Source organism: Scyliorhinus torazame, chromosome 18, assembly GCF_047496885.1.
Source record: "Scyliorhinus torazame isolate Kashiwa2021f chromosome 18, sScyTor2.1, whole genome shotgun sequence".
Lineage (NCBI taxonomy): Eukaryota > Metazoa > Chordata > Chondrichthyes > Carcharhiniformes > Scyliorhinidae > Scyliorhinus > Scyliorhinus torazame.
Window position 1 is genome coordinate 67,943,571 of NC_092724.1, and position 21,743 is coordinate 67,965,313.

General features: G+C 50.1%; 1 protein-coding gene across 5 annotated transcripts in view; it reads right to left on the reverse strand.

Moving 5' to 3' along the window:
• eps15l1a (epidermal growth factor receptor pathway substrate 15-like 1a) overlaps positions 1-21,743 on the reverse strand; it is a 607,694-nt gene that overhangs the window by 421,062 nt on the left and 164,889 nt on the right. For all 5 annotated transcript variants that reach the window (XM_072482837.1, XM_072482838.1, XM_072482840.1 and 2 more), the window contains exons 10-11: positions 21,495-21,649; positions 13,262-13,418 (exon numbers count right to left, since the gene is read on the reverse strand). In XM_072482837.1, the coding sequence (XP_072338938.1) occupies positions 13,262-13,418; positions 21,495-21,649 (312 nt within the window). The remainder of the gene's footprint in view (positions 1-13,261; positions 13,419-21,494; positions 21,650-21,743) is intronic.

Genomic DNA, 21,743 nt, shown 5'->3' on the forward strand with positions numbered 1-21,743 from the left:
AGCTCTATTTGGAGTTGCGGATGAGCCGGGAGTGCAGGAGGCGAAAGAGGCCGACGTTGTGGCCTTTGCGTCCCTAGTAGCCCGGCGTAGGATCCTACTCATGTGGAAGGAGGCGAAACCCCCCGGACTGGAGGCTTGGGTAAACGATATGGCGGGGTTCATTAAACTGGAGCAGATAAAGTTTGCCCTGAGAGGATCGGCTGAAGGGTTCACCAGGCGGTGGCAGCCATTTCTCGACTACCTAGGGGAACGTTAGAGGGAAGACAGATGACCAGCAGCAGCAACCCAGGGGGGAGGGGGGGGTGTTTAGTTTAGGTCAAAAGATTATGGGGTTTAGTTATTTGTGTATTGTTAAAAATTTCTTTACTGTTACGTTTGCTTTGTAAGAGGGAAAAAATTGTTGTTTGGAAAAAAATTTCAATAAAATATATATTTTTTAAAAAAATGTTTGGGTGGGCAGTCAGGGTTGGGCACGCAGATGGTCGGGGGGTCTATTTTAAGTGTCCAGCTCCAGGATCTGAGTCCGCTATGGACCATGGCGTGGCCGCTGGAGGCCGCCGCTGTGCACATGCGCAGCCTCCGACGCCGGAATTGCGACGCCCGTATCTGCAGCAAAAGCTGCTAGATTTATGCCGGGTCCCTGCTCGCCTCCTGCAGGGCTAGGACTATGTGGCCCTTTCACGCCAGTTTTTCTGGCGTGAAAGTCCACAGTTTTGACGACAGCGTGGGGATTATAGTCCCGAAAACAGAGAATCCAGCTCGCTATGTTTAAACTGTCTTTGTGATTAAAGGTAAAACAGAAAACCTGGAAAGGGGGTTGGTAGGAGGTCTTGTAACTCTGCCCGGCAACAGGTCAGGTGGCCTAATTACCATGGGGAATGTTTCGGACTTGCAGGGTAGAATAGGCTATATTGCTGGTTTTCAGTTCAAAACCTCTCTGGAAATTGAGGGAAGCGCCTTTCAACAGTCACCGGACATTAAGACTTGGCAAAGGGCAGCACGGTGGCACAGTGGTTAGCATTGCTGCCTACGACGCTGAGGACCCGTGTTCAAATCCCGGCCCTGGGTCACTGTCCGTGTGGAGTTTGCACGTTCTCCCCGTTTCACCCCCACAACCCAAAGATGTGCAGGATAGGTGGATTGGTCATGCTAAATTGCCCCTTAATTGGAAAAAATAATTGGGTACTCTAAATTTATTTTAAAAAAAGACTTGGCAAGACAGGGAGACATGAATCCAGTGGAAGCTGGGAATGGCGGTGTACTATTCTCTATGAAGACTGTAATCCCATGGAGAGCATATTGTAAAGTAAGTAAAGTCGCCTTAGTCCCAGATGACCATTGGCTGCTTTCCCCTTTGAGGAGGGAGAGCTGACTGGTGATGATTTAGCCTGAGGATCATCATACCTCAGGCAAGCGGCAAGGTTGAGAAGGCGGGGCCTTCAAGAGTAACCTCAGTCGGTATGGGAATTGAACCCATGCTATTGGGCTCTCTCTTCACAGCGCCAGGGTCCCAGGTTCGATTCCCCGCTGGGTCACTGTCTGTGCGGAGTCTGCACGTTCTCCCCGTGTCTGCGTGGGTTTCCTCCAGCTGCTCCGGTTTCCTCCCACAGTCCAAAGACGTGCAGGTTAGGTGGTTTGGCCATGCTAAATTGCCCTTAGTTTCCAAAACGTTTACATGGGGTTATTGGGTTATGGGGATAGGGTGGAAGTGAGGGCTTAAGTGGGTCGGTGCAGACTCGATGGGCCGAATGGCCTCCTTCTGCACTGTATGTTCTATGTAATCTATGTAAACAAACCAGCTGTCCAGCCAACTGAGCTAAACCAGCCCCCAAAGCATATTGCAATGTATAATAATAATAATAATAATAATCTTTTATTGTCACAAGTAGGCTTACAAGTAGGCAATGAAGTTACTATTTAAAGCCCCGAATTGCCACATTCCAGCGCCTGTTCAGGTAATGAGCTGGTACGGGAATTGAAACCCTGCTGCTGGCATTACAAACTAGCTGCCTGCATAAGGCGTGGGTTATCGGTCTCATTAAAGCATTAATAAGGGTGAACGCTTCTGTATTAAAGAGTATTAAGTCATATACTAAATAACACTTAATTGATGTTGCTTTTAGCTTGCTCATTACAGCAAAAATCAAAACTTATAATTTTGTTGTGTGATCCTTTCAGTCGGTCACTGGGAATTCAAATCTCTTGTTTTTCGTCTCCAGAGATCATAATACTTCAAGCTACGTTTTAGCCATTGAGCGTAGAGTATGCGAGGCTGAAAGATGAGCATTAATCAAGTCGGAAGTGAAGATATGTGCAAGAGTTTCACTAACAGAAGGTTGGAGGGAGCAGTAGATGCTGGCAATGATGCAGAGGTGGGTTGAAATGGTCTTTGAAATAGAACATAGAACATTCCCTCCATACCAGGCAACATCCTGGTAAATCTCCTAGGCACCCTTTCCAATGCTTCCACATCCTTCCTATAATGCGGCGACCAGAACTGCACGCAATATTCCAAATGTGGCCGCACCAGAGTTTTGTACAGCTGCAACATGACCTCATGGCTCCGAAACTCAATCCCTCTATCAATAAAAGCTAACACACCATACGCCTTCTTAACAACCCTCTCAACCTGAGTGGCAACTTTCAGGGATCTATGTACATGGACACCAAGATCTCTCTGCTCATCCACACTGCCAAGAATCTTACCATTAGCCCAATACTCGGTCTTCCTGTTATTCCTTCCAAAATGAATCACCTCACACTTTTCTGCATTAAACTCCATTTGCCACCTCTCAGCCCAGCGCTGCAGCTTATCTATGTCCCTCTGTAACTTGTAACATCCTTCCGCACTGTCCACGACTCCACCGACTTTAGTGTCATCTGCAAATTGACTCACCCATCCTTCTACGCCCTCCTCCAGGTCATTTATAAAAATGACAAACAGCAGTAGCCCCAAAACAGATCCTTGTGGTGTTGGTGTGACCTCTGAACTTTCATCTCAAGGTTAGATAGGGCAAAAGGATGTGATAGTGACATTTGTGGCAGGAATGAAGACCTTAGTCTTCCCATTGCTGAGCTGCGGAGGAGGTTAAGACTCTTCCAAAATAGGATGTTGGACAAACAGTGGGAACACAAAGGCAGCTGAGGGGTTGAGAGATGCAATGCTCGTCACTTCCAAGACAGAATTTTTTTTTCAATCCATTTACGGATGTGGGCATCGCAGGTTAGGCCAGCATTTATTGCCCGTCCCTACTTGCCCTTCAGAAGGTGGTGGTGAGTTGCCTTCTTGAACCACTGCAGTCCTTGAGGTGTAGGTACGCCCACTGTGCTGTTAAGGAGGGCGTTCCAGGATTTTGCCCCAGCGACAGTGAAGGAATGCCGATATCTTTCCAAGCCAGGGTGGTGAGTGATTTGGAGGGAAACTTCCGTATGGTGGAGTTCCCAGGTATCTGCTGCTTCTAAATGATAGAGGTCATGTGTTTGGAAAGTGCTGTCTAAGGAACCTTGGCAAGTTACTGCAGTGCACCTAGTAGATGGTACACACCGCTGTCACTGTTCGTCGGTGGTGGAGGATTTGAACATTTGTGGAAGGGGTAGCAATCAAACAGGCTGCTTTGTCCTGGATGGTGTCGAGCTTCTTGAGTGTTGTTGGAGCTGCACTCATCCAGGCAAGTGGAGAGTATTCCATTCCATTACACTCCTGTCTTGTGCCTTGTAGATGGCGGACACGCTTCTTTGGGGGGGGGGGGGGGGGGGGCTCCATTTTAGCTAGGGCTCTTTGATGCCATACTCGGTCAAATGCTGCCGTGATGTCAAGGGCAGTCACTCTCACCTTACCTCTGGCATTCAGGTCTTTTGTGCCTCCCATCCTACAATAGGACTTTAAACTAAAGATTGGGGGGGGGGAAGAGGGAAAATCAGGGAACCAAGAGGTGAAGTAATCAGCGGGGAGCGTAGCTGCTTAGGAATTTAAAAAAACACGAACAGACAAAACTCAAGAGTGGTTACGATTGTCCCCATCCCACAAAATATGACACAGTGTATGGAAAAGCTCAGTAAACCAAGGTCCACCACACTAAGAAAACAAAAAGGGACGGTCAATAGAGAATTAAAGGTGCTATATTTAAATGCGCGCAGTGTGCGGAACAAGGTAGATGAGCTTGTGGCGCAGATTGTGACTGGCAGGTATGATGTGGTAGGCATCACAGAGACATGGTTGCAGGGGGTTCAGGACTGGCATTTAAACATCCAGGGATTCACAACCTATCGAAAAGACAGAGAGGTGGGCAGAGGGGGTGGGGTTGCCTTGTTAATTAGGAATGAAATTAAATCAATAGCACTAAACGACATAGGGTCGGATGATGTGGAGTCTGTGTGGGTAGAGTTGAGGAACCACAAAGGCAAAAAAACCATAATGGGAGTTATGTACAGGCCTCCTAATAGTGGTCAGGACCAGGGGCACAAAATGCACCACGAAATAGAAAGTGCATGTCAGAAAGGCAAGGTCACAGTGATCATGGGGGACTTCAATATGCAGGTGGACTGGGTAAATAATGCTGCCAGTGGACCCAAGGAAAGGGAATTCATTGAATGTTTACAGGAGGGCTTTTTGGAACAGCTTGTGATGGAGCCCACGAGGGAACAGGCCATTCTGGATTTAGTGTTATGTAATGAGCCAGACTTGATTAAAGATCTTGAAGTAAGGGAGCACTTAGGAGGCAGTGATCATAATATGGTCGAATTCAATCTCCAATTGGAAAGAAAGAAGGTAGAATCAGATGTAAAGGTGTTACAGTTAAATAAAGGTAACTACAGGGGCATGAGGGAGGAACTGACGAAAATCAACTGGGAGCAGAGCCTAGTGGGAAAGACAGTAGAACAGCAATGGCAGGAGTTTCTGGGAGTAATTGAGGACACAGTACAGAGGTTCATCCCAAAGAAAAGAAAGGTTGTCAGAGGGGGGATTAGGCAGCCATGGCTGACAAAGGAAGTTAGGGAATGCATCAAAGCAAAAGAGAAAGCCTAGAATGTGGCAAAGAGTAGTGGGAAGTCAGAAGATTGGAAAGGCTACAAAAACAAACAGAGGATAACAAAGAGGGAAATAAGGAAAGAGAAAATCAAATATGAAGGTAGGCTAGCCAGTAACATTAGGAATGATAGTAAAAGTTTCTTTAAATAGACTTCCGGGTGCGGCGATGACCAGCTGAGTCGCACGTTTCGGCAGCTCCCTGTGAAACGGACTTTTGGGCTCTTGATAGGAGCCCCAACGGCAATTTTAACGGCTGAAAACACCGTGCGGTAAACCAGGAGGGTGTTCCCCCTGGACACGGATGGAAAAAGGAGAGGAAAGTGGCCGGATTGCAGCGGATCCTTTGGAACAACGGCAAGGAAGGCAAGCAGAAACCAAGATGGCGTCGGAAGGTGGCAGTTTCATATGGGGCCCTGAACAACAAGAGTTTTTGAAACGCTGCGTGGAGGAGATAAAAAAGGAAATGAAGAAAGAGTTGTTGGCCCCGATATTACAGGCGATTGAAGGGCTGAAAGAGGAACAAAAGACACAGGAGCAGGAGCTTCGGGTCGTGAAGGCGAAAGCAGCAGAGAATGAAAACGACATACAGGGCCTGGTGGTGAAGTCGGAGATACAGGAGGCACATCAGAAACGATCTGTGGAGAGGTTGGAGGCACTGGAAAATAACGCAAGGAGGAACAACTTGAGGATTCTTGGCCTTCCTGAAGGTGTGGAGGGGGCGGACGTCGGGGCATATATGAGCACGATGCTGCACTCGTTAATGGGAGTGGAGGCCCCGACGGGTCCGTTGGAGGTGGCGGGAGCATACCGAGTTATGGTGCGAGGATCGAGAGCAGGAGAAGCTCCCAGAGCCATAGTGGTGAGATTTCTCCGTTTTAAGGATAGAGAAATGGTCCTTAGATGGGCGAAGAAAACTCGGTGTAGTAAATGGGAGAACGCGGTGATCCGCGTCTATCAAGATTGGAGTGCGGAGGTGGCGAGAAGGAGGGCGAGCTTGAATCGGGCCAAAGCGGTACTTCACAAAAAAAAGATAAAGTTTGGAATGCTGCAACCGGCAAGACTGTGGGTCACATATCAAGGGAGGCACCACTACTTTGAGACGGCGGATGAAGCGTGGACTTTTATTGTAGAAGAAAAATTGGAATGATTGGACTACGAAAATGAACGTTTGGACAAAGTGGTGGGACGAGTGGGGGGGGGGGGCGAAGAGGGATTGTATGATTAATCCTGCGGTATGGTAACTTTTCTTTCTCCCACAGGTGGTGATGGGGGGAGGTGGGGAGGGAGAGGAGATGGGGCGTTGGCCATGGGAGGCGGGGCCGAGGGAGAGGCGCGGGCTTGGTTCCCGCGCTATGATAATTATGGCGGGAATAGAGAAGCAGGAAGGAGGGGGCGCCGCACGGGGCGAGCCGTGATCACGGGGGGAAGCCGAGGTCAGCCAGAGTTTGCTGACTTCTGGGAGCAACATGGGGGGAGTAATTACGCTAGCGGGGGGTCTAGGGGGGGGGGGGGGGGAATTACTGGGTTGCTGCTGCTGGGGAAAGGGGGGAGTGGGTATGGGAAAGGATGGGCGGGGGGGCACCGTCTGGGAGAAATACAGCCACGTGGGAACTGGGCGAGAAGCTGGAAAAAGATGATGGCTAACCGGCAAGGGGGGGGGGGTGGGAAGCCCCCCAACTCGGCTGATCACGTGGAACGTGAGGGGGCTTAACGGGCCGATAAAGAGGGCACGAGTACTCGCACACCTTAAAAAACTTAAAGTAGATGTGGTCATGTTACAGGAAACGCACCTGAAACTGATAGATCAGGTTAGGTTGCGCAAAGGATGGGTAGGGCAGGTGTTCCATTCGGGGCTGGATGCGAAAAACAGGGGGGTGGCTATATTAGTGGGGAAGCGGGTAATGTTCGAGGCAAAGACTATAGTGGCGGATAACGGGGGCAGATACGTGATGGTGAGTGGCAAATTACAGGGAGAGATGGTGGTGTTGGTAAACGTGTATGCCCCGAATTGGGACGATGCCAATTTTATGAGGCGAATGCTAGGACGCATCCCAGACCTAGAGACCGGAAAGTTGATAATGGGGGGAGACTTTAACACGGTGTTGGAACCAAGGCTGGATAGGTCGAAGTCCAGGACTGGTAGGAGGCCGGCAGCAGCCAAGGTGCTTAAGGATTTTATGGAGCAGATGGGAGGGGTGGACCCGTGGAGATTCAGTAGACCTAGGAGTAAGGAGTTCTCGTTTTTCTCCTATGTCCATAAAGTCTATTCACGCATAGACTTTTTTGTGTTGGGTAGGGCATTGATCCCGAGGGTGAGGGGAATGGAATATACGGCTATAGCCATTTCGGATCATGCCCCACACTGGGTAGACTTGGAGATAGGGGAGGAAACAAGAGGGCGTCCACCCTGGAGAATGGACATGGGACTAATGGCGGATGAGGGGGTGTGCTTAAGGGTGAGGGGATACATTGAAAAGTACTTGGAACTCAATGACAATGGGGAGGTTCAGGTGGGAGTGGTCTGGGAGGCGTTGAAGGCGGTGGTTACGGGGGAGCTGATATCAATAAGGACACATAAAGGGAAGCAGGAGAGTAAGGAACGGGAGCGGTTGTTGCAAGAACTTCTGAGGGTGGACAGACAGTATGCGGAAGCACCGGAGGAGGGACTGTATAGGGAAAGGCAAAGGCTGCATGTGGAATTTGACTTGCTGACCACAGGCACTGCAGAGGCACAATGGAGGAAGGCGCAGGGTGTACAGTATGAATATGGAGAGAAGGCGAGCAGATTGCTGGCACACCAATTGAGGAAAAGGGGAGCAGCGAGGGAAATAGGGGGGGTGAGAGACGAAGATGGAGAGACGGAGCGGGGAGCGGAGAGAGTGAATGAAGTGTTTAAGACATTTTATAAAAAATTGTATGAAGCTCAACCCCCGGATGGGAGGGAGAGAATGATGGAGTTTTTGGATCGGCTGGAAATTCCCAAGGTGGAAGAGCAGGAAAGGATGGGATTGGGAGCACAGATCACGGTAGAAGAAGTGGTGAAAGGAATTAGGAACATGCAGACGGGAAAGGCCCCGGGACCGGACGGATTCCCAGTTGAATTTTACAGAAAATATTTGGACTTGCTCGCCCCGCTACTGACGAGGACCTTCAACGAGGCAAAGGAAAGGGGACAACTGCCCCCGACTATGTCAGAAGCAACGATATCGCTTCTTTTAAAGAAGGAAAAGGATCCGCTACAATGCGGGTCCTACAGACCAATCTCCCTCCTCAATGTAGATGCCAAGGTCTTGGCCAAGGTAATGGCAATGAGAATAGAGGAATGTGTCCCGGGGGTGGTTCATGAGGACCAAACTGGGTTTGTGAAGGGGAGACAGCTGAACGCGAACATACGGAGGTTGTTAGGGGTAATGATGATGGCCCCACCAGAGGGTGAAACGGAGATAGTAGTGGCGATGGATGCCGAGAAAGCATTTGATAGAGTGGAGTGGGATTATCTGTGGGAGGTGTTGAGGAGATTTGGGTTCGGAGAGGGGTATGTTAGATGGGTGCAGCTGTTGTATAGGGCCCCAGTGGCGAGTGTGGTCACGAATGGATGGGGATCGGCATATTTTCGGCTCCATAGAGGGACAAGGCAGGGATGTCCTCTGTCCCCATTACTGTTTGCACTGGCGATTGAGCCCCTGGCGATAGCGCTGAGAGGTTCCAAGGGATGGAGGGGAATACTTAGGGGAGGAGAAGAACACCGGGTATCTTTATATGCGGATGATCTGCTACTATATGTGGCGGATCCAGCGGAGGGGATGCCAGAAATAATGCGGATACTTGGGGAGTTTGGGGATTTTTCAGGGTATAAATTGAACATGGGGAAGAGTGAGCTGTTTGTGGTGCATCCAGGGGAGCAGAGTAGAGAAATAGAAGACCTACCGTTGAGGAAGGTAACAAGAGACTTTCGTTACCTGGGGATCCAGATAGCTAAGAATTGGGGCACATTGCACAGGCTAAATTTGACGCGGTTGGTGGAACAGATGGAGGAAGATTTCAAGAGATGGGATATGGTAGCATTGTCAAGGGCAGGGAGGGTGCAGGCGGTTAAGATGGTGGTCCTCCCGAGATTCCTCTTTGTGTTTCAGTGTCTCCCGGTGGTGATCACGAAGGCTTTTTTCAAAAGGATAGAAAAGAGTATCATGGGTTTTGTTTGGGCCGGGAAGACTCCGAGAGTGAGGAAGGGATTCTTACAGCGTAGTAGGGATAGGGGGGGGCTGGCACTACCGAGCCTAAGTGAGTATTATTGGGCCGCTAATATTTCAATGGTGAGTAAGTGGATGGGAGAGGAGGAAGGAGCGGCGTGGAAGAGATTAGAGAGGGCGTCCTGTAGGGGGACCAGCCTGCAGGCTATGGTGACAGCCCCATTGCCGTTCTCACCAAGGAACTATACCACGAGTCCGGTGGTGGTAGCTACACTGAAGATTTGGGGACAGTGGAGACGACATAGGGGAAAGACCGGAGCACTGGGGGGGTCCCCGATAAGAAACAACCATAGGTTTGCCCCGGGGGGAATGGATGGGGGATATGGAATGTGGCAAAGAGCAGGTATAACGCAATTGAAAGATCTATTTGTGGATGGGAAGTTTGCGAGTCTGGGAGCGCTGACCGAGAAATATGGGTTGCCCCAAGGGAATGCATTCAGGTACATGCAATTGAGGGCTTTTGCGAGGCAACAGGTGAGGGAATTCCCGCAGCTCCCGACACAAGAGGTGCAGGACAGAGTCATCTCAAAGAAATGGGTGGGGGACGGTAAGGTGTCGGATATATATAGGGAAATGAGAGACGAAGGGGAGACTATGATGGACGAACTAAAAGGGAAATGGGAAGAAGAGCTAGGGGAGGAGATTGAGGAGGGGATGTGGGCAGATGCCCTAAACAGGGTAAACTCGTCGTCCTCGTGCGCCAGGCTAAGCCTGATTCAGTTTAAGGTATTACACAGGGCACATATGACTGGAACACGGCTCAGTAAATTTTTTGGGGTGGAGGATAGGTGTGCGAGGTGCTCGAGAAGCCCAGCGAATCATACCCATATGTTTTGGTCATGCCCGGCACTACAGGGGTTTTGGATGGGGGTGACAAAGGTGCTTTCGAAAGTAGTAGGAGTCCGGGTCGAACCAAGCTGGGGGTTGGCTATATTTGGGGTTGCACAAGAGCCGGGAGTGCAGGAGGCGAAAGAGGCCGATGTTTTGGCCTTTGCGTCCCTAGTAGCCCGGCGCAGAATATTGCTAATGTGGAAAGAAGCCAAGCCCCCGGGGGTGGAGACCTGGATAAATGATATGGCGGGGTTCATAAAGTTAGAACGGATTAAGTTCGTCCTAAGGGGGTCGGCTCAAGGGTTTACTAGGCGGTGGCAACCGTTCGTCGAATATCTTGCGGAAAGATAGATAGGGGAGAACAAAGAAGGCAGCAGCAGCGGCCCAGGACTTGGGGGGGGGGGGGGGGGGGGGGGGAGGGGTGGCCTGAGACAAGGCAGTTGCCAATTAGGGCTAGTTTTTTTTTTTTGTTATTTAATATTTATTTATTTGTTGTTGTTTTTGTTTAAATTTAAAAAGGTCATTATTATCTGTATTGTTACAATGTTGTGTAAAGGATGCACAATGTACTGTGTTGGTTGACCAAAAATTTTCAATAAAATATTATTTAAAAAAAAAAAGTTTCTTTAAATACATTAAAAACAAACGGGAGGCAAAAGTTGACATTGGGCCGCTCCAAAATGACGCTGGTAATTTTGTGATGGGAGACAAGGAAATAGCTGAGGAACTGCATAAGTACTTTGCGTCAGTCTTCACAGTAATATCCCAACAATTCCGGAGAGTCAGGGGACAGAGTTGAATATGGTAGCCATCACAAAGGAGAAAGTGCTAGAGAAACTAAGAGGTCTAAAAATTGATAAATCTCCGGGCCCAGATGGGCTACATCCTAGAGCTCTAAAGGAGATAGCTGAAGAAATAGTGGAGGCGGTAGTTATGATCCTTCAAAAGTCACTGGAGTCAGGGAAAGTACCAGAGGATTGGAAAATCGCTGTTGTAACCCCCCTGTTCAAGAAGGGAACAAGGAAAAAGATGGAAAATTATAGGCCAATTAGCCTAACCTCGGTTGTTGGCAAGATTCTCGAATCCATTGTTAAGGATGAGATTTCTAAATTCTTGGAAGTGCAGGATCGGATTAGGACAAGTCAGCATGGATTTAGTAAGGGGAGGTCGTGCCTGACAAACCTGTTAAGAGTTCTTTGAAGAGATAACAAATAGGTTAGACCAAGGAGAGCAAATGGATGTTATCTATCTTGACTTCCAAAAGGCCTTTGATAAAGTGCCTCACGGGAGACTGCTGAGTAAAATAAGGGCCCATGGTATTCGAAGCAAGGTACTAACATGGATTGACGATTGGCTGTCAGGCAGAAGGCAGAGAGTTGGGATAAAAGGTTCTTTTTCGGAATGGCAACCGGTGACGAGTGGTGTCCCGCAGGGTTCAGTGTTGGGGCCACAGCTGTTCTCTTTATATATTAACGATCTAGATGACGGGACTGAGGGCATTCTGGCTAAGTTTGCCGATGATACAAAGATAGGTGGAGGGGCAGGTAGCATGGAGGAGGTGGGAAGGCTGCAGAAAGATTTAGACACTTTAGGAGAGTGGTCCAAGAAATGGCTGATGAAATTCAACGTGGGCAAGTGCGAGGTCTTGCACTTTGGAAATAAGAATAGAGGCGTGGACTATTTTCTAAACGGTGACAAAATTCATAATGCTGAAGTGCAAAGGGACTTGGGAGTCCTAGTCCAGGATTCTCTAAAGGTAAACTTGCAGGTTGAGTCCGTAATTAAGAAAGCAAATGCAATGTTGTCATTCATCTCAAGAGGCTTGGAATATAAAAGCAGGGATGTACTTCTGAAGCTTTATAAAGCGTTAGTTAGGCCCCATTTAGAATACTGTGAGCAATTTTGGGCCCCACACCTCAGGAAGGACATACTGGCACTGGAGCGGGTCCAGCGGAGATTCACACGGATGATCCCAGGAATGGTAGGCCTAACATACGATGAACGTCTGAGGATCCTGGGGTTATATTCTTGGAGTTTAGGAGGTTATGGGGCGATCGCATAGAAACTTACAAGATAATGAATGGCTTAGATAGGGTGGATGTAGGGAAGTTGTTTCCATTAGCAGGGGAGACTAGGGCCCGGGGGCACAGCCTTAGAATAAAAGGGAGTCACTTTAGAACAGAGATGAGGAGAAATTTCTTCAGCCAGAGAGTGGTGGGTCTGTGGAATTCATTGCCACAGAGGGCGGTGGAGGCCGGGACGTTGAGTGTCTTTAAGAGAGAAGTTGATAAATTCTTGATGTCTCGAGGAATTAAGGGCTATGAAGAGAGAGCGGGTAAATGGAGTTGAAATCAGCCATGATTGAATGGTGGAGTGGACTCGATGGGCCGAATGGCCTTACGTCCGCTCCTATGTCTTATGGTCTTATGAACCAGAAATCGCTGAAAATAAACCACCAGCTAAAGTCTCCAATTCAACTATATAGACGTAGGATTATTATTTGCCATTCTCATGACCCTTGATATGTAGCCTGCTGAATCAGAGATAAAAACAACACTGCTAAGCTAGTTAATTTTCTGATGTTGTGTCAATGCATTTCTTGTGAGATACTTTTACTTACATCTTTCAAACTATTCCTGCCACTTCCAGCAACAGACCTGTACACCCCGTGCATTATCTGAGTACAACCTCTAATTAAAAGGACAAAGTGTATTCGCATTAGAGTCTCACAGTTCAAATGGGCATTGTATAAACATTCAGGCAGCCACCAGTATGCTACTGAAATCCTAGTAGAGACATTTACAGTACACTATCATTGGCCGATTGAGTTTCGAACTTGGGTTTCCAACAAAAGGCCAATTGCTGATACATTACGCTAGGTTAATGACACACTCCTGCAATTAAACATATGACGATGAGGTGGTCAAAACAAATACTGCCACACAGCTCAACACGCCTAGTTGTTTTTAACCACCGATTTACTCACCCCCCCTCTCCCATTCGCCTCATCTCATGTTGAATATAGTTCCGCACGTGCTGAGCTTACACTGGGGTAACCCATCCAAGTGGTGGAATGTACCAGCCCAGTCTGGTCTAAAGTTAACTGTTGCCGAGGAATTCCTAGAAAGTGGGAGTTGGAATATGTACTTACTGATACTGGTGTAGTCCTCTCTGATGGTGGGATCATTTCTGGAGTAAGCATCTGTGGAGGATCAGTTCCTTTGCTGACTTTCTGTTGGATCAGATACATTGCTAGAGCAAACTGCTCCCTGTTCAGTTTCCCCATCTGCTTTGTGTCAGCGAGTGCCCTATTGGAAAATAGTTTACTAAATAAATGCAGGCTCAATATTGCAACTACAGCAAAACCATGCCAGCTGCCATGTTTAATGAAACTAACCATTAAAGGAATTTATGCGTTGACACAGCAGCAGTGTAATTCAGTGAAGAGATAAACTATGCAGTTGCAGTGAAGAACGTACAGCAGGTGACTTTGGACAAAATGAAGAAACCATCTGGAAATGGCTCCCCACTCCAGCTGCATTGCTATGGATTGATATCGCCCCTAAAAGAGGAGGTAAAGAAACTGGAGAGTTGCTGTTGGCAACAATCTCCCGGCAGTTGAAGGATCATGCGATCACAGGTCGGGAAGACCTAAAAATCAATGAAACTGACTCATACCCACTTGGCTTTTTGTTTAAAAAGCCTGTCATATAAGATAAATCCAGCACATGCAGTGCTACAGCACACTTCAGTGAATTCCTTTTTAAACAAAATAATAGACTTTCCTTTCAGACTAACTTCAGCTTTAAAATTTGCATTTGACGGAGTGCGGACTGTTCCCTCGACAACATTCGACATGCAAATGTCGTCACTGAATCAATATGTACAGTCAATGAAGGGCACTTTATTAAAACAATGTTCTAACTCATGGGAATTATGAAGATGGCTTTATTACCCCCACAAGCATAAAAATGTATCCGGTGATCTAATTGTGCTGTTTAAGATTAAAGGAGTTGAGAAGATAAACAGAAACTATCTACCCTGATGAGGATATCCAGAATGCAGGGCGGGTGATTACCTTCCGATAGAGGGAGGCCATTGGTCTGAAGTTAAGAAGCAATTCTTCACCAAAGCGACCTCTCCCCAAAAAAGCAATTGAGGCGGGGGATCAATTGAAAATATCAAAACTCATACTGAGCTTTTGTTAGGTAAGATATTAAAAAACCATGGCAGGTAAACAAATTAAGATCTGGATCCTCCCTGGTGGTGTTCCTCAGGGGTCAACATTGGGACCATTGTTTTTCCTGATGTATATTAATGATGTAGATCTTCACTTCCAGTTGAGGCTATGCGGAGCTAAGTCGCACATTCAGCAGTTCCCGCAAAAAACGGACTTTTGGGCTCTTTTCAGGGCCCCCAACGGCATTTTTCCGACGTTTCCCGGTGTGGGAAGGAGATTGCAATAGTTCCCCGACAGTGTATGGCTTGGACCAAGAGTGGGGCGACTAAAAAAGTGGTGGTGAACCCAAAGAAGGTGCGAGGGAAGAAGAGCAAAATGGCGGCGGGTGGGGACCAGGCGGCGTGGATGCAGTGGGCGCAGGAGCAGCACGAGGCTATCCAGCGCTGCTTCAGGGAGATTAAAGAGGACCTGCTGGAGCCGATGAAGGCTTCTATAGACAAGCTGCTGGAGACCCAGATGGCCCAGGGGGTGGCGATCCGTGAGGTCCGACAAAAGGTCTCCGACAACGAGGACGAGATCTTGGGCCTAGCGGTAAAGGTGGAGGCGCATGAGGCGCTCCACAAGAAATGGCAGGAGCGGTTCGAGGAGATGGAGAATCAGTCGAGGCGGAAGAATTTGCAGATTCTGGGCCTCCCGGAGTGGCTGGAGGGGTCGGACGTGGGGGCCTATGTGGTCACCATGTTAAACTCGCTGATGGGAGCGGGGTCCTTCCAGGGGCCCCTGGAGCTGGAAGGGGCCCATAGAGTGCTGGCAAGGAGGCCAAGGCTAACGAGCCGGCGCAGGCGGTGCTGGTGCGGTTTCATCGGTTCGCTGATCGAGAGTGCGTGCTCAGGTGGGCCAAGAAAGAGAGGAGCAGCAGGTGGGAGAACGCGGAGGTTCGAATATACCAGGACTGGAGTGCAGAGGAGGCGAAGAAGGACGGGTACAATCGGGCGAAGGCGGTGCTGCATAGAAAGGGGGTGAAGTTTGGCATGTTGCAGCCGGCGCGACTGTGGGTCACCTACAAGGACCGGCACCATTATTTTGAGTCTCCAGAGGAGGCGTGGGCGTTTGTTCAGGCCGAGAAACTAGACACAAACTGAGGGTCGGGATGGGTGGTCGGGGATTGTTGTTGGGGTGTTACACTTTGAGGGGGGGGGCTCTTTGCTCTTATTTCTGTTTGGTTCGATGAGGGTGGTTAGGGTGGGTTGGGCACTGTTTTGGTTGGGTCTGTCGGGTGGGCTCTTGGAGGGGTTAAGTAAATGGAGTAGGGGTGGATGGCCGGTAGGGGGGAATGGGGCCCCGCGGGGGAGGGGGAGGCCCGAGTCGGGGGGTGAGGGGACTGGGCCTGTAGAAGGAACGGCTACAGGGGTGGTGGGGCCGGGCAGGTGGAAAGCGCAGGCTTTTTCCCGCGCTGAAGGCTGGAGGGGGCGGGGCCGGGGCGGGGAAGCGAAGGTTGTTTCCCGCGCTTGGGATGGAAGGGGGAGGCGGAGAGCCTGTGGATGGGTAATGGAGGAGGAAGGAGCGACGACGGGGGTGGCGGGGCCAGGCAGGTGGAAAGCATTGAGGAAGGGGTGGGTAGGTCAGGTGTTTCACTCAGGGTTGGATGCCAAAAATCGGGGGGGTGGCGATCTTGGTGGGAAAGAGGCTGTCGTTCGAGGCGTCGGACATTGTGACAGACAATGGCGGCAGGTACATAATGGTAAGTGGTAAGCTGCAAGGGGAGAGGGTGGTGCTGGTCAAGGTGTATGCCCCGAACTGGGACAATGCGGGTTTTATGCGGCGCATGTTGGGTCGGATCCCGGACTTGGAAGTGGGGGGGGCCTGATAATTGGGGGGGGGGGGGGGAAGACTTTAACACGGTGCTGGATCCGGCACTGGATCGCTCCAGGTCTACGACGGGTAGGAAGCTGGCGGCGGCTAGAGTGCTGAGGGGGTTCATGGACCAGATGGGAGGGGTGGACCCGTGGAGATTTGCAAGGCCGAGGGCTAGGGAATTTTCATTCTTCTCGCATGTCCATAAGGCTTATTCTCGGATCGACTTCTTTATTATGAGTCGGGCACTGATAGCGAGAGTAGAGGATACCGTGTACTCGGCGATAGCCATTTCGGATCATGCCCCGCATTGGGTAGATCTAGAGCTGGGGGAGAGGGACCAGCGCCCGTTGTGGCGCTTGGAGGTAGGGCTGTTGGTGGACGAGGAGGTGAGTGAGCGGGTCCGAGGAAGCATAGAGAGATACCTGGAGGCCAGCGATAACGGGGAGGTCCGAGTGGGGATGGTATGGGAGGCGCTGAAGGCGGTGGTTAGGGGAGAGCTGATCTCCATTGGGGCCCACAAGGAGAGGAGAGAGCAGAGGGAGAGGGAGAGGCTGGTGGGGGAGATGGCGAGGGTAGACAGGAGGTATGCGGAGGTGCCGGAGGAGGGACTGCAGAGGAAGAGGCGTAGCCTCCAGGCCAAATTCGACCTGTTGACCACCAGGAAGGCGGAGGTGCAGTGGAGGAAGGCCCAGGGGGAACATAGAACATAGAACATAGAAAATACAGCACAGAACAGGTCCTTCGGCCCACGATGTTGTGCCGAACCTTTGTCCTAGATTAATCATAGATTATCATTGAATTTACAGTGCAGAAGGAGGCCATTCGGCCCTTTGAGTCTGCACCGGCTCTTGGAAAGAGCATCCTACCCAAACTCAACACCTTCACCCAACACCAAGGGCAATTTGGACATTAAGGGCAATTTATCATTGGCCAATTCACCTAACCCACACATCTTTGGATTGTGGGAGGAAACCGGAGCACCCGGAGGAAACCCACGCAGACACGGGGAGGACGTGCAGACTCCGCACAGTCAGTGACCCAAGCCGGAATCGAACCTGGGACCCTGGAGCTGTGAAGCAATTGTGCTATCCACAATGAGTATGGGGAAAAGGCAAGTCGGATGCTGGCGCATCAGCTTCGGAAGCGGGACGCAGCTAGGGAGATCGGGGGAGTTAAGGATAGGGGAGGAAGTGTGGTATGGAGTGGGATTGACATCAATGGGGTCTTCAGGGACTTTTATGAGGAATTGTATCGGTCCGAGCCCCCACGGGAGGGAGGGAGGGATGGGCCGCTTTCTGGACCAAGTGAGGTTTCCGAAGGTGGAGGAGGGACTGGTAGCGGGATTGGGGGCCCCGATTGGGCTGGAGGAGCTGGCCAAAGGGATAGGGAGCATGCAGGCGGGGAAGGCACCAGGGCCGGACGGTTTCCCGGTCAAATTCTACAAGAAATATGTGGACCTGTTGGGCCCGTTGCTAGTTAGGACCATCAATGAGGCAAGGGAGAGGGAGGGGGGGGGGGCTTTGCTCCCGACGATGTCCCGCGCACTGATCCCCTTGATCTTGAAGCGGGACAAGGATCCCCTGCAGTGTGGGTCTTACAGGCCAATTTTGTTGTTAAAAGTAGATGCCAAGGTGCTGCCGAAGGTCTTAGCCACGAGAATTGAGGATTGCGTGCCACAGGTGATCCATGAAGACCAGACTGGATTCGTGAAGGGGAGGCAGTTGAACGCGAATGTGCGGAGGCTCCTGAACTTTATTATGATGCCGGCGAGGTAGGGGGAGGCGGAGATAGTGGTGGCGATGGGACGCTGAGAAGGCCTTCGATAGGGTAGAGTGGGGGTACTTGTGGGAGGTGCTGAAGAGGTTCGGGTTTGGGGAGGGGTTTTTGTCAGGTGGGTTAGGCTGTTGTATGAGGTCCCGATGGCGAGTGTGGCCACGAACAAGAGGAGGTCTGAGTGTTTTGGTTGCATCGAGGGACGAGGCAGGGGTGTCCCTTTTCCCCCCTGCTCTTCGCACTGGCAATTGAACCCCTGGCTATGGCACTGAGGGAGTCGAGGAACTGGAGGGGGTTGGTGCGGGGTGGGGAGGAGCATAGGGTGTCGCTCTATGCGGATGACTTACTGCTATATGTGGCGGACCCGGTGGGAGGAATGCCCGAGGTAATGAGGATCCTCAGGGAGTTCAGGGAGTTCTCAGGGTACAAGCTCAACATGGGGAAGAGCGAGTTGTTCGTGGTCCACCCAGGGGACCAGGAGAGGGGGATTGGCGAGCTCCCACTAAAAAGGGCGGAGAGGAGCTTCAGGTACTTGGGGATCCAGGTGACCAGGAGCTGGGGGGCCCTGCATAGACTTAATTTCACGTGGCTGGTGGAGCAAATGGAGGAGGAGTTCAAGAGGTGGGACGTGCTGCCGCTGTCCCTGGCGGGTAGGGTGCAGTCAGTTAAGATGACGGTGCTCCCAAGGTTTTTGTTCCTGTTCCAGTCCCTCCCCAGTTTTATCCTGAGGGCCTTCTTTAGGCGGGTCAATAGGAGCATAACGGGGTTTGTGGGGGCGCGAGGGACTCAGAGGGTGAGAAGGGTGTTCCTGGAGTGGAGTAGGGATGGGGGATCTGGCACTGCCCAACCTCTGTGGGTACTACTGGGCCGCCAATGCGGCGATGGTGCGCAAGTGGGTGATGGAGGGGGAGGGGGCTGCATGGAAGAGGTTGGAGACAGCATCTTGTGAGGGTACGAGTCTGGAGGTGCTGGCAACGGCGCCGCTGCCACTCCCTCCAATGAGGTATACCATGAGCCCGGTAGTGGCAGCTACCCTCAAAATCTGGGGCAGTGGAGGCGGCACAGGGGGGAAGTTGGGGCCTCGGTGTGGACCCCAATACGGGGGAACCACCGGTTTGTCCCAGGGAGAATAGATGGAGGGTTTTCGGGGTGGCACAGGGCAGGGATAACAAGGTTGGGGGACCTGTTTGTGGACAGGAAGTTAGCGAGCCTGGGTGAGCTGGAGGAGAAGTACGGGCTCCCCCCCCGGGGAACACCTTTAGGTATCTGCAGGTAAGGGCGTTTGCCAGACGGCAAGTGGTAGAATTCCCGCTGCTGCTGCCATGCACGGTACAGGACAGGGTGCTCTCGGCGGGGTGCGTCGGAGTGGGGAAGATCTCGGAAGCTTACCAGGTGATGCAGGAGGAGGAGGAGGCCTCGGTGGAGGAGTTGAAAGGTAAGTGGGAGGAGGAGATCGAAGAGGGGACGTGGGCAGATGCCCGAGGGAGGGTGAACTCTTCCTCTTCGTGCGCGAGGCTCAGCCTCATACAGTTTAAGGTGCTGCACAGGGCACACATGACCGGGACAAGGATAAGCCAGTTCTTTGGGGGTGAGGACAGGTGCGTTAGGTGCTCAGGGAGCCCAGCAAATCACACCCATATGTTCTGGGCATGCCCAGCACTGGAGGAATTTTGGATGGGCGTGGCAAAGACGGTTTCGGGGGTGGGAGGATCCAGGGTCAAGCCAGGCTGGGGGCTCGCAATATTTGGGATTGCAGGGGAGCCGGGAGTGCAGGTGGCGAAAGAGGCCGGTATTCTGGCCTTTGCGTCCCTGGTAGCCCGGCGAAGGATTCTTCTGCAGTGGAGAGATGCGAGGCCCCCCAAGCGTGGAATCCTGGATCAACGATATGGCGGGGTTTATTAAATTGGAGAGGGTGAAATTTGCCTTAAGGGGATCGGTACAAGGGTTCTTTAGGCAGTGGCAACCGTTCTTGGACTTCCTGGCAGAACGGTAGACAATGGTTAGCAGCCGGGACAATTTCAAAGTTTGCAGTGACACAAAACTTGGAAATATTGTAGACTGTGAAGAGGACAGTGCAGAACCTCAAAAGGACATGGGAATGTTGTTGGAGAGGGTAGATAGGGGCAGATGAAGTTCAATGCAGAGAAGTTTGAGGTTTTGCATTTTGTTAGGAAGAACATGGGTAGACAATATAAAATAAGGGATAAAATTCTTACGGGGTATAGGAGCAGAGGGTCAGGGTGATTATGTGCTTAGATCATTGAAGGTGACAGGACAGGAGGAGAGAGCAGTTACATGAAGATTATAGTATTTTGGACTTTACTGATAGGGGCATAGAGTAGAAGAGCAATTAGGATTTGCTGAACTTTTACAAGACACTAGTTAGACTTCAGCTGGAATATTGTGTACATTTCTGTCCACCACTCTATAGGAAGGATGTGAACCCATTGGAGAGAGTGCAGAAGAAGATTACAAGGATGGTTCCAGGGATGAGAAACTTCAGTTAGGAGGATAGATTGGAGAGGTTGGGACTGTTCTCCTTGGAGAGAAGAAGGGTAAGATGAAATTTAATAGAGATGTTCAAAGTTCTGAGGGGGCTAAACAGAATAAATAGGGAGAAACTATTCCCGTTCGTAAAAAAAATCCAAAAGAGGGCACAGATTTAAAGCAGTTTGTCGTTGAAGCAAATGTGATGTGAAGAAAATCTTTTTCATACAGAGAGTGTTCAGGTCCGGAATGAACTGCCTGGAAGTGTGGTGGGGGCAGGATCAATCGAGGCATTCAGGAGGGCATTAGATGATTATTTGACTAAAAACAGTGTGCGGGTGCGGGGAAAAGGCAGGAGAATGACACTCAGTCATGATGCTCATTTGGAGAGCTGGTGAAGACATGATGGGCCGAATGGCCTCGTGAGCTGTACCAATTCTGTGAATCTGTGATAATCTAACTAAATGGCAGAAAAGGCTCAAGGAATAGAATAACCTCTAATTCCTTCCATTGATATAAAATAGGGTGTCATCATTGGTTGGAAAGTCACTAGCCTAAAGGTACTTTTCTCTTTCGTCATAACCTGGGTTCAGATCCTGGAAGAGCAATTTGTAGGTGTCGTGAACCCACCTGTACGCAACTAACCACTTCTGGTTCAGAAATTGCAAACACGCTGCCTTGCATGTTCAGCTCTATTCTGTCAGCACTCTTGTGTTTTCTTAATTCACAGAAAGGATATTGTGCTGACATTCCGAAATAATGGCAGCCTCACAGCATTAGCACACTGACAAATTGATCGCACTTCAGCACATTTAGAAGCCATCACTGAGGCTGCAAGTCAGAGGCAGGTTAGGAGATTACTGAAATTTGATGATAGTTAAGGTTGGGTTATTTTGCTTTAGCTAGTACTGCTAACTGTACAAGACGCATGTTAGGAGGTGGCAGCATTGAAGGAAGGCAAGAATGTCTTCAGTTTTGTTGGATAATGGTAATTTGTCATTTACCAGCTAAGATGTTCCAAATACTGACTCAGACTTTCTCAATACATGCGGCAAAACACTCAGCATGCATACTCTAAAACTCTTACCATATATGAGCCAAGAGGTTCTGATGAAGCACAGATTGCATAAAGATATCTTTGACTTCCAAGCCACTGACGTATCCATCCATATCCAAGTCTATTTTGAGGAAGATTTCATCATACCGCATCTTGTCATTAGATGGCACAACCCAGTTTACTGGCTGCAACAAACAAGATTTTTCCAGGTCACTGCAATTGCACAATATAAGTAAATTAAAGTAACACAACATAAAGAATCATAAATCATCAGAGTCT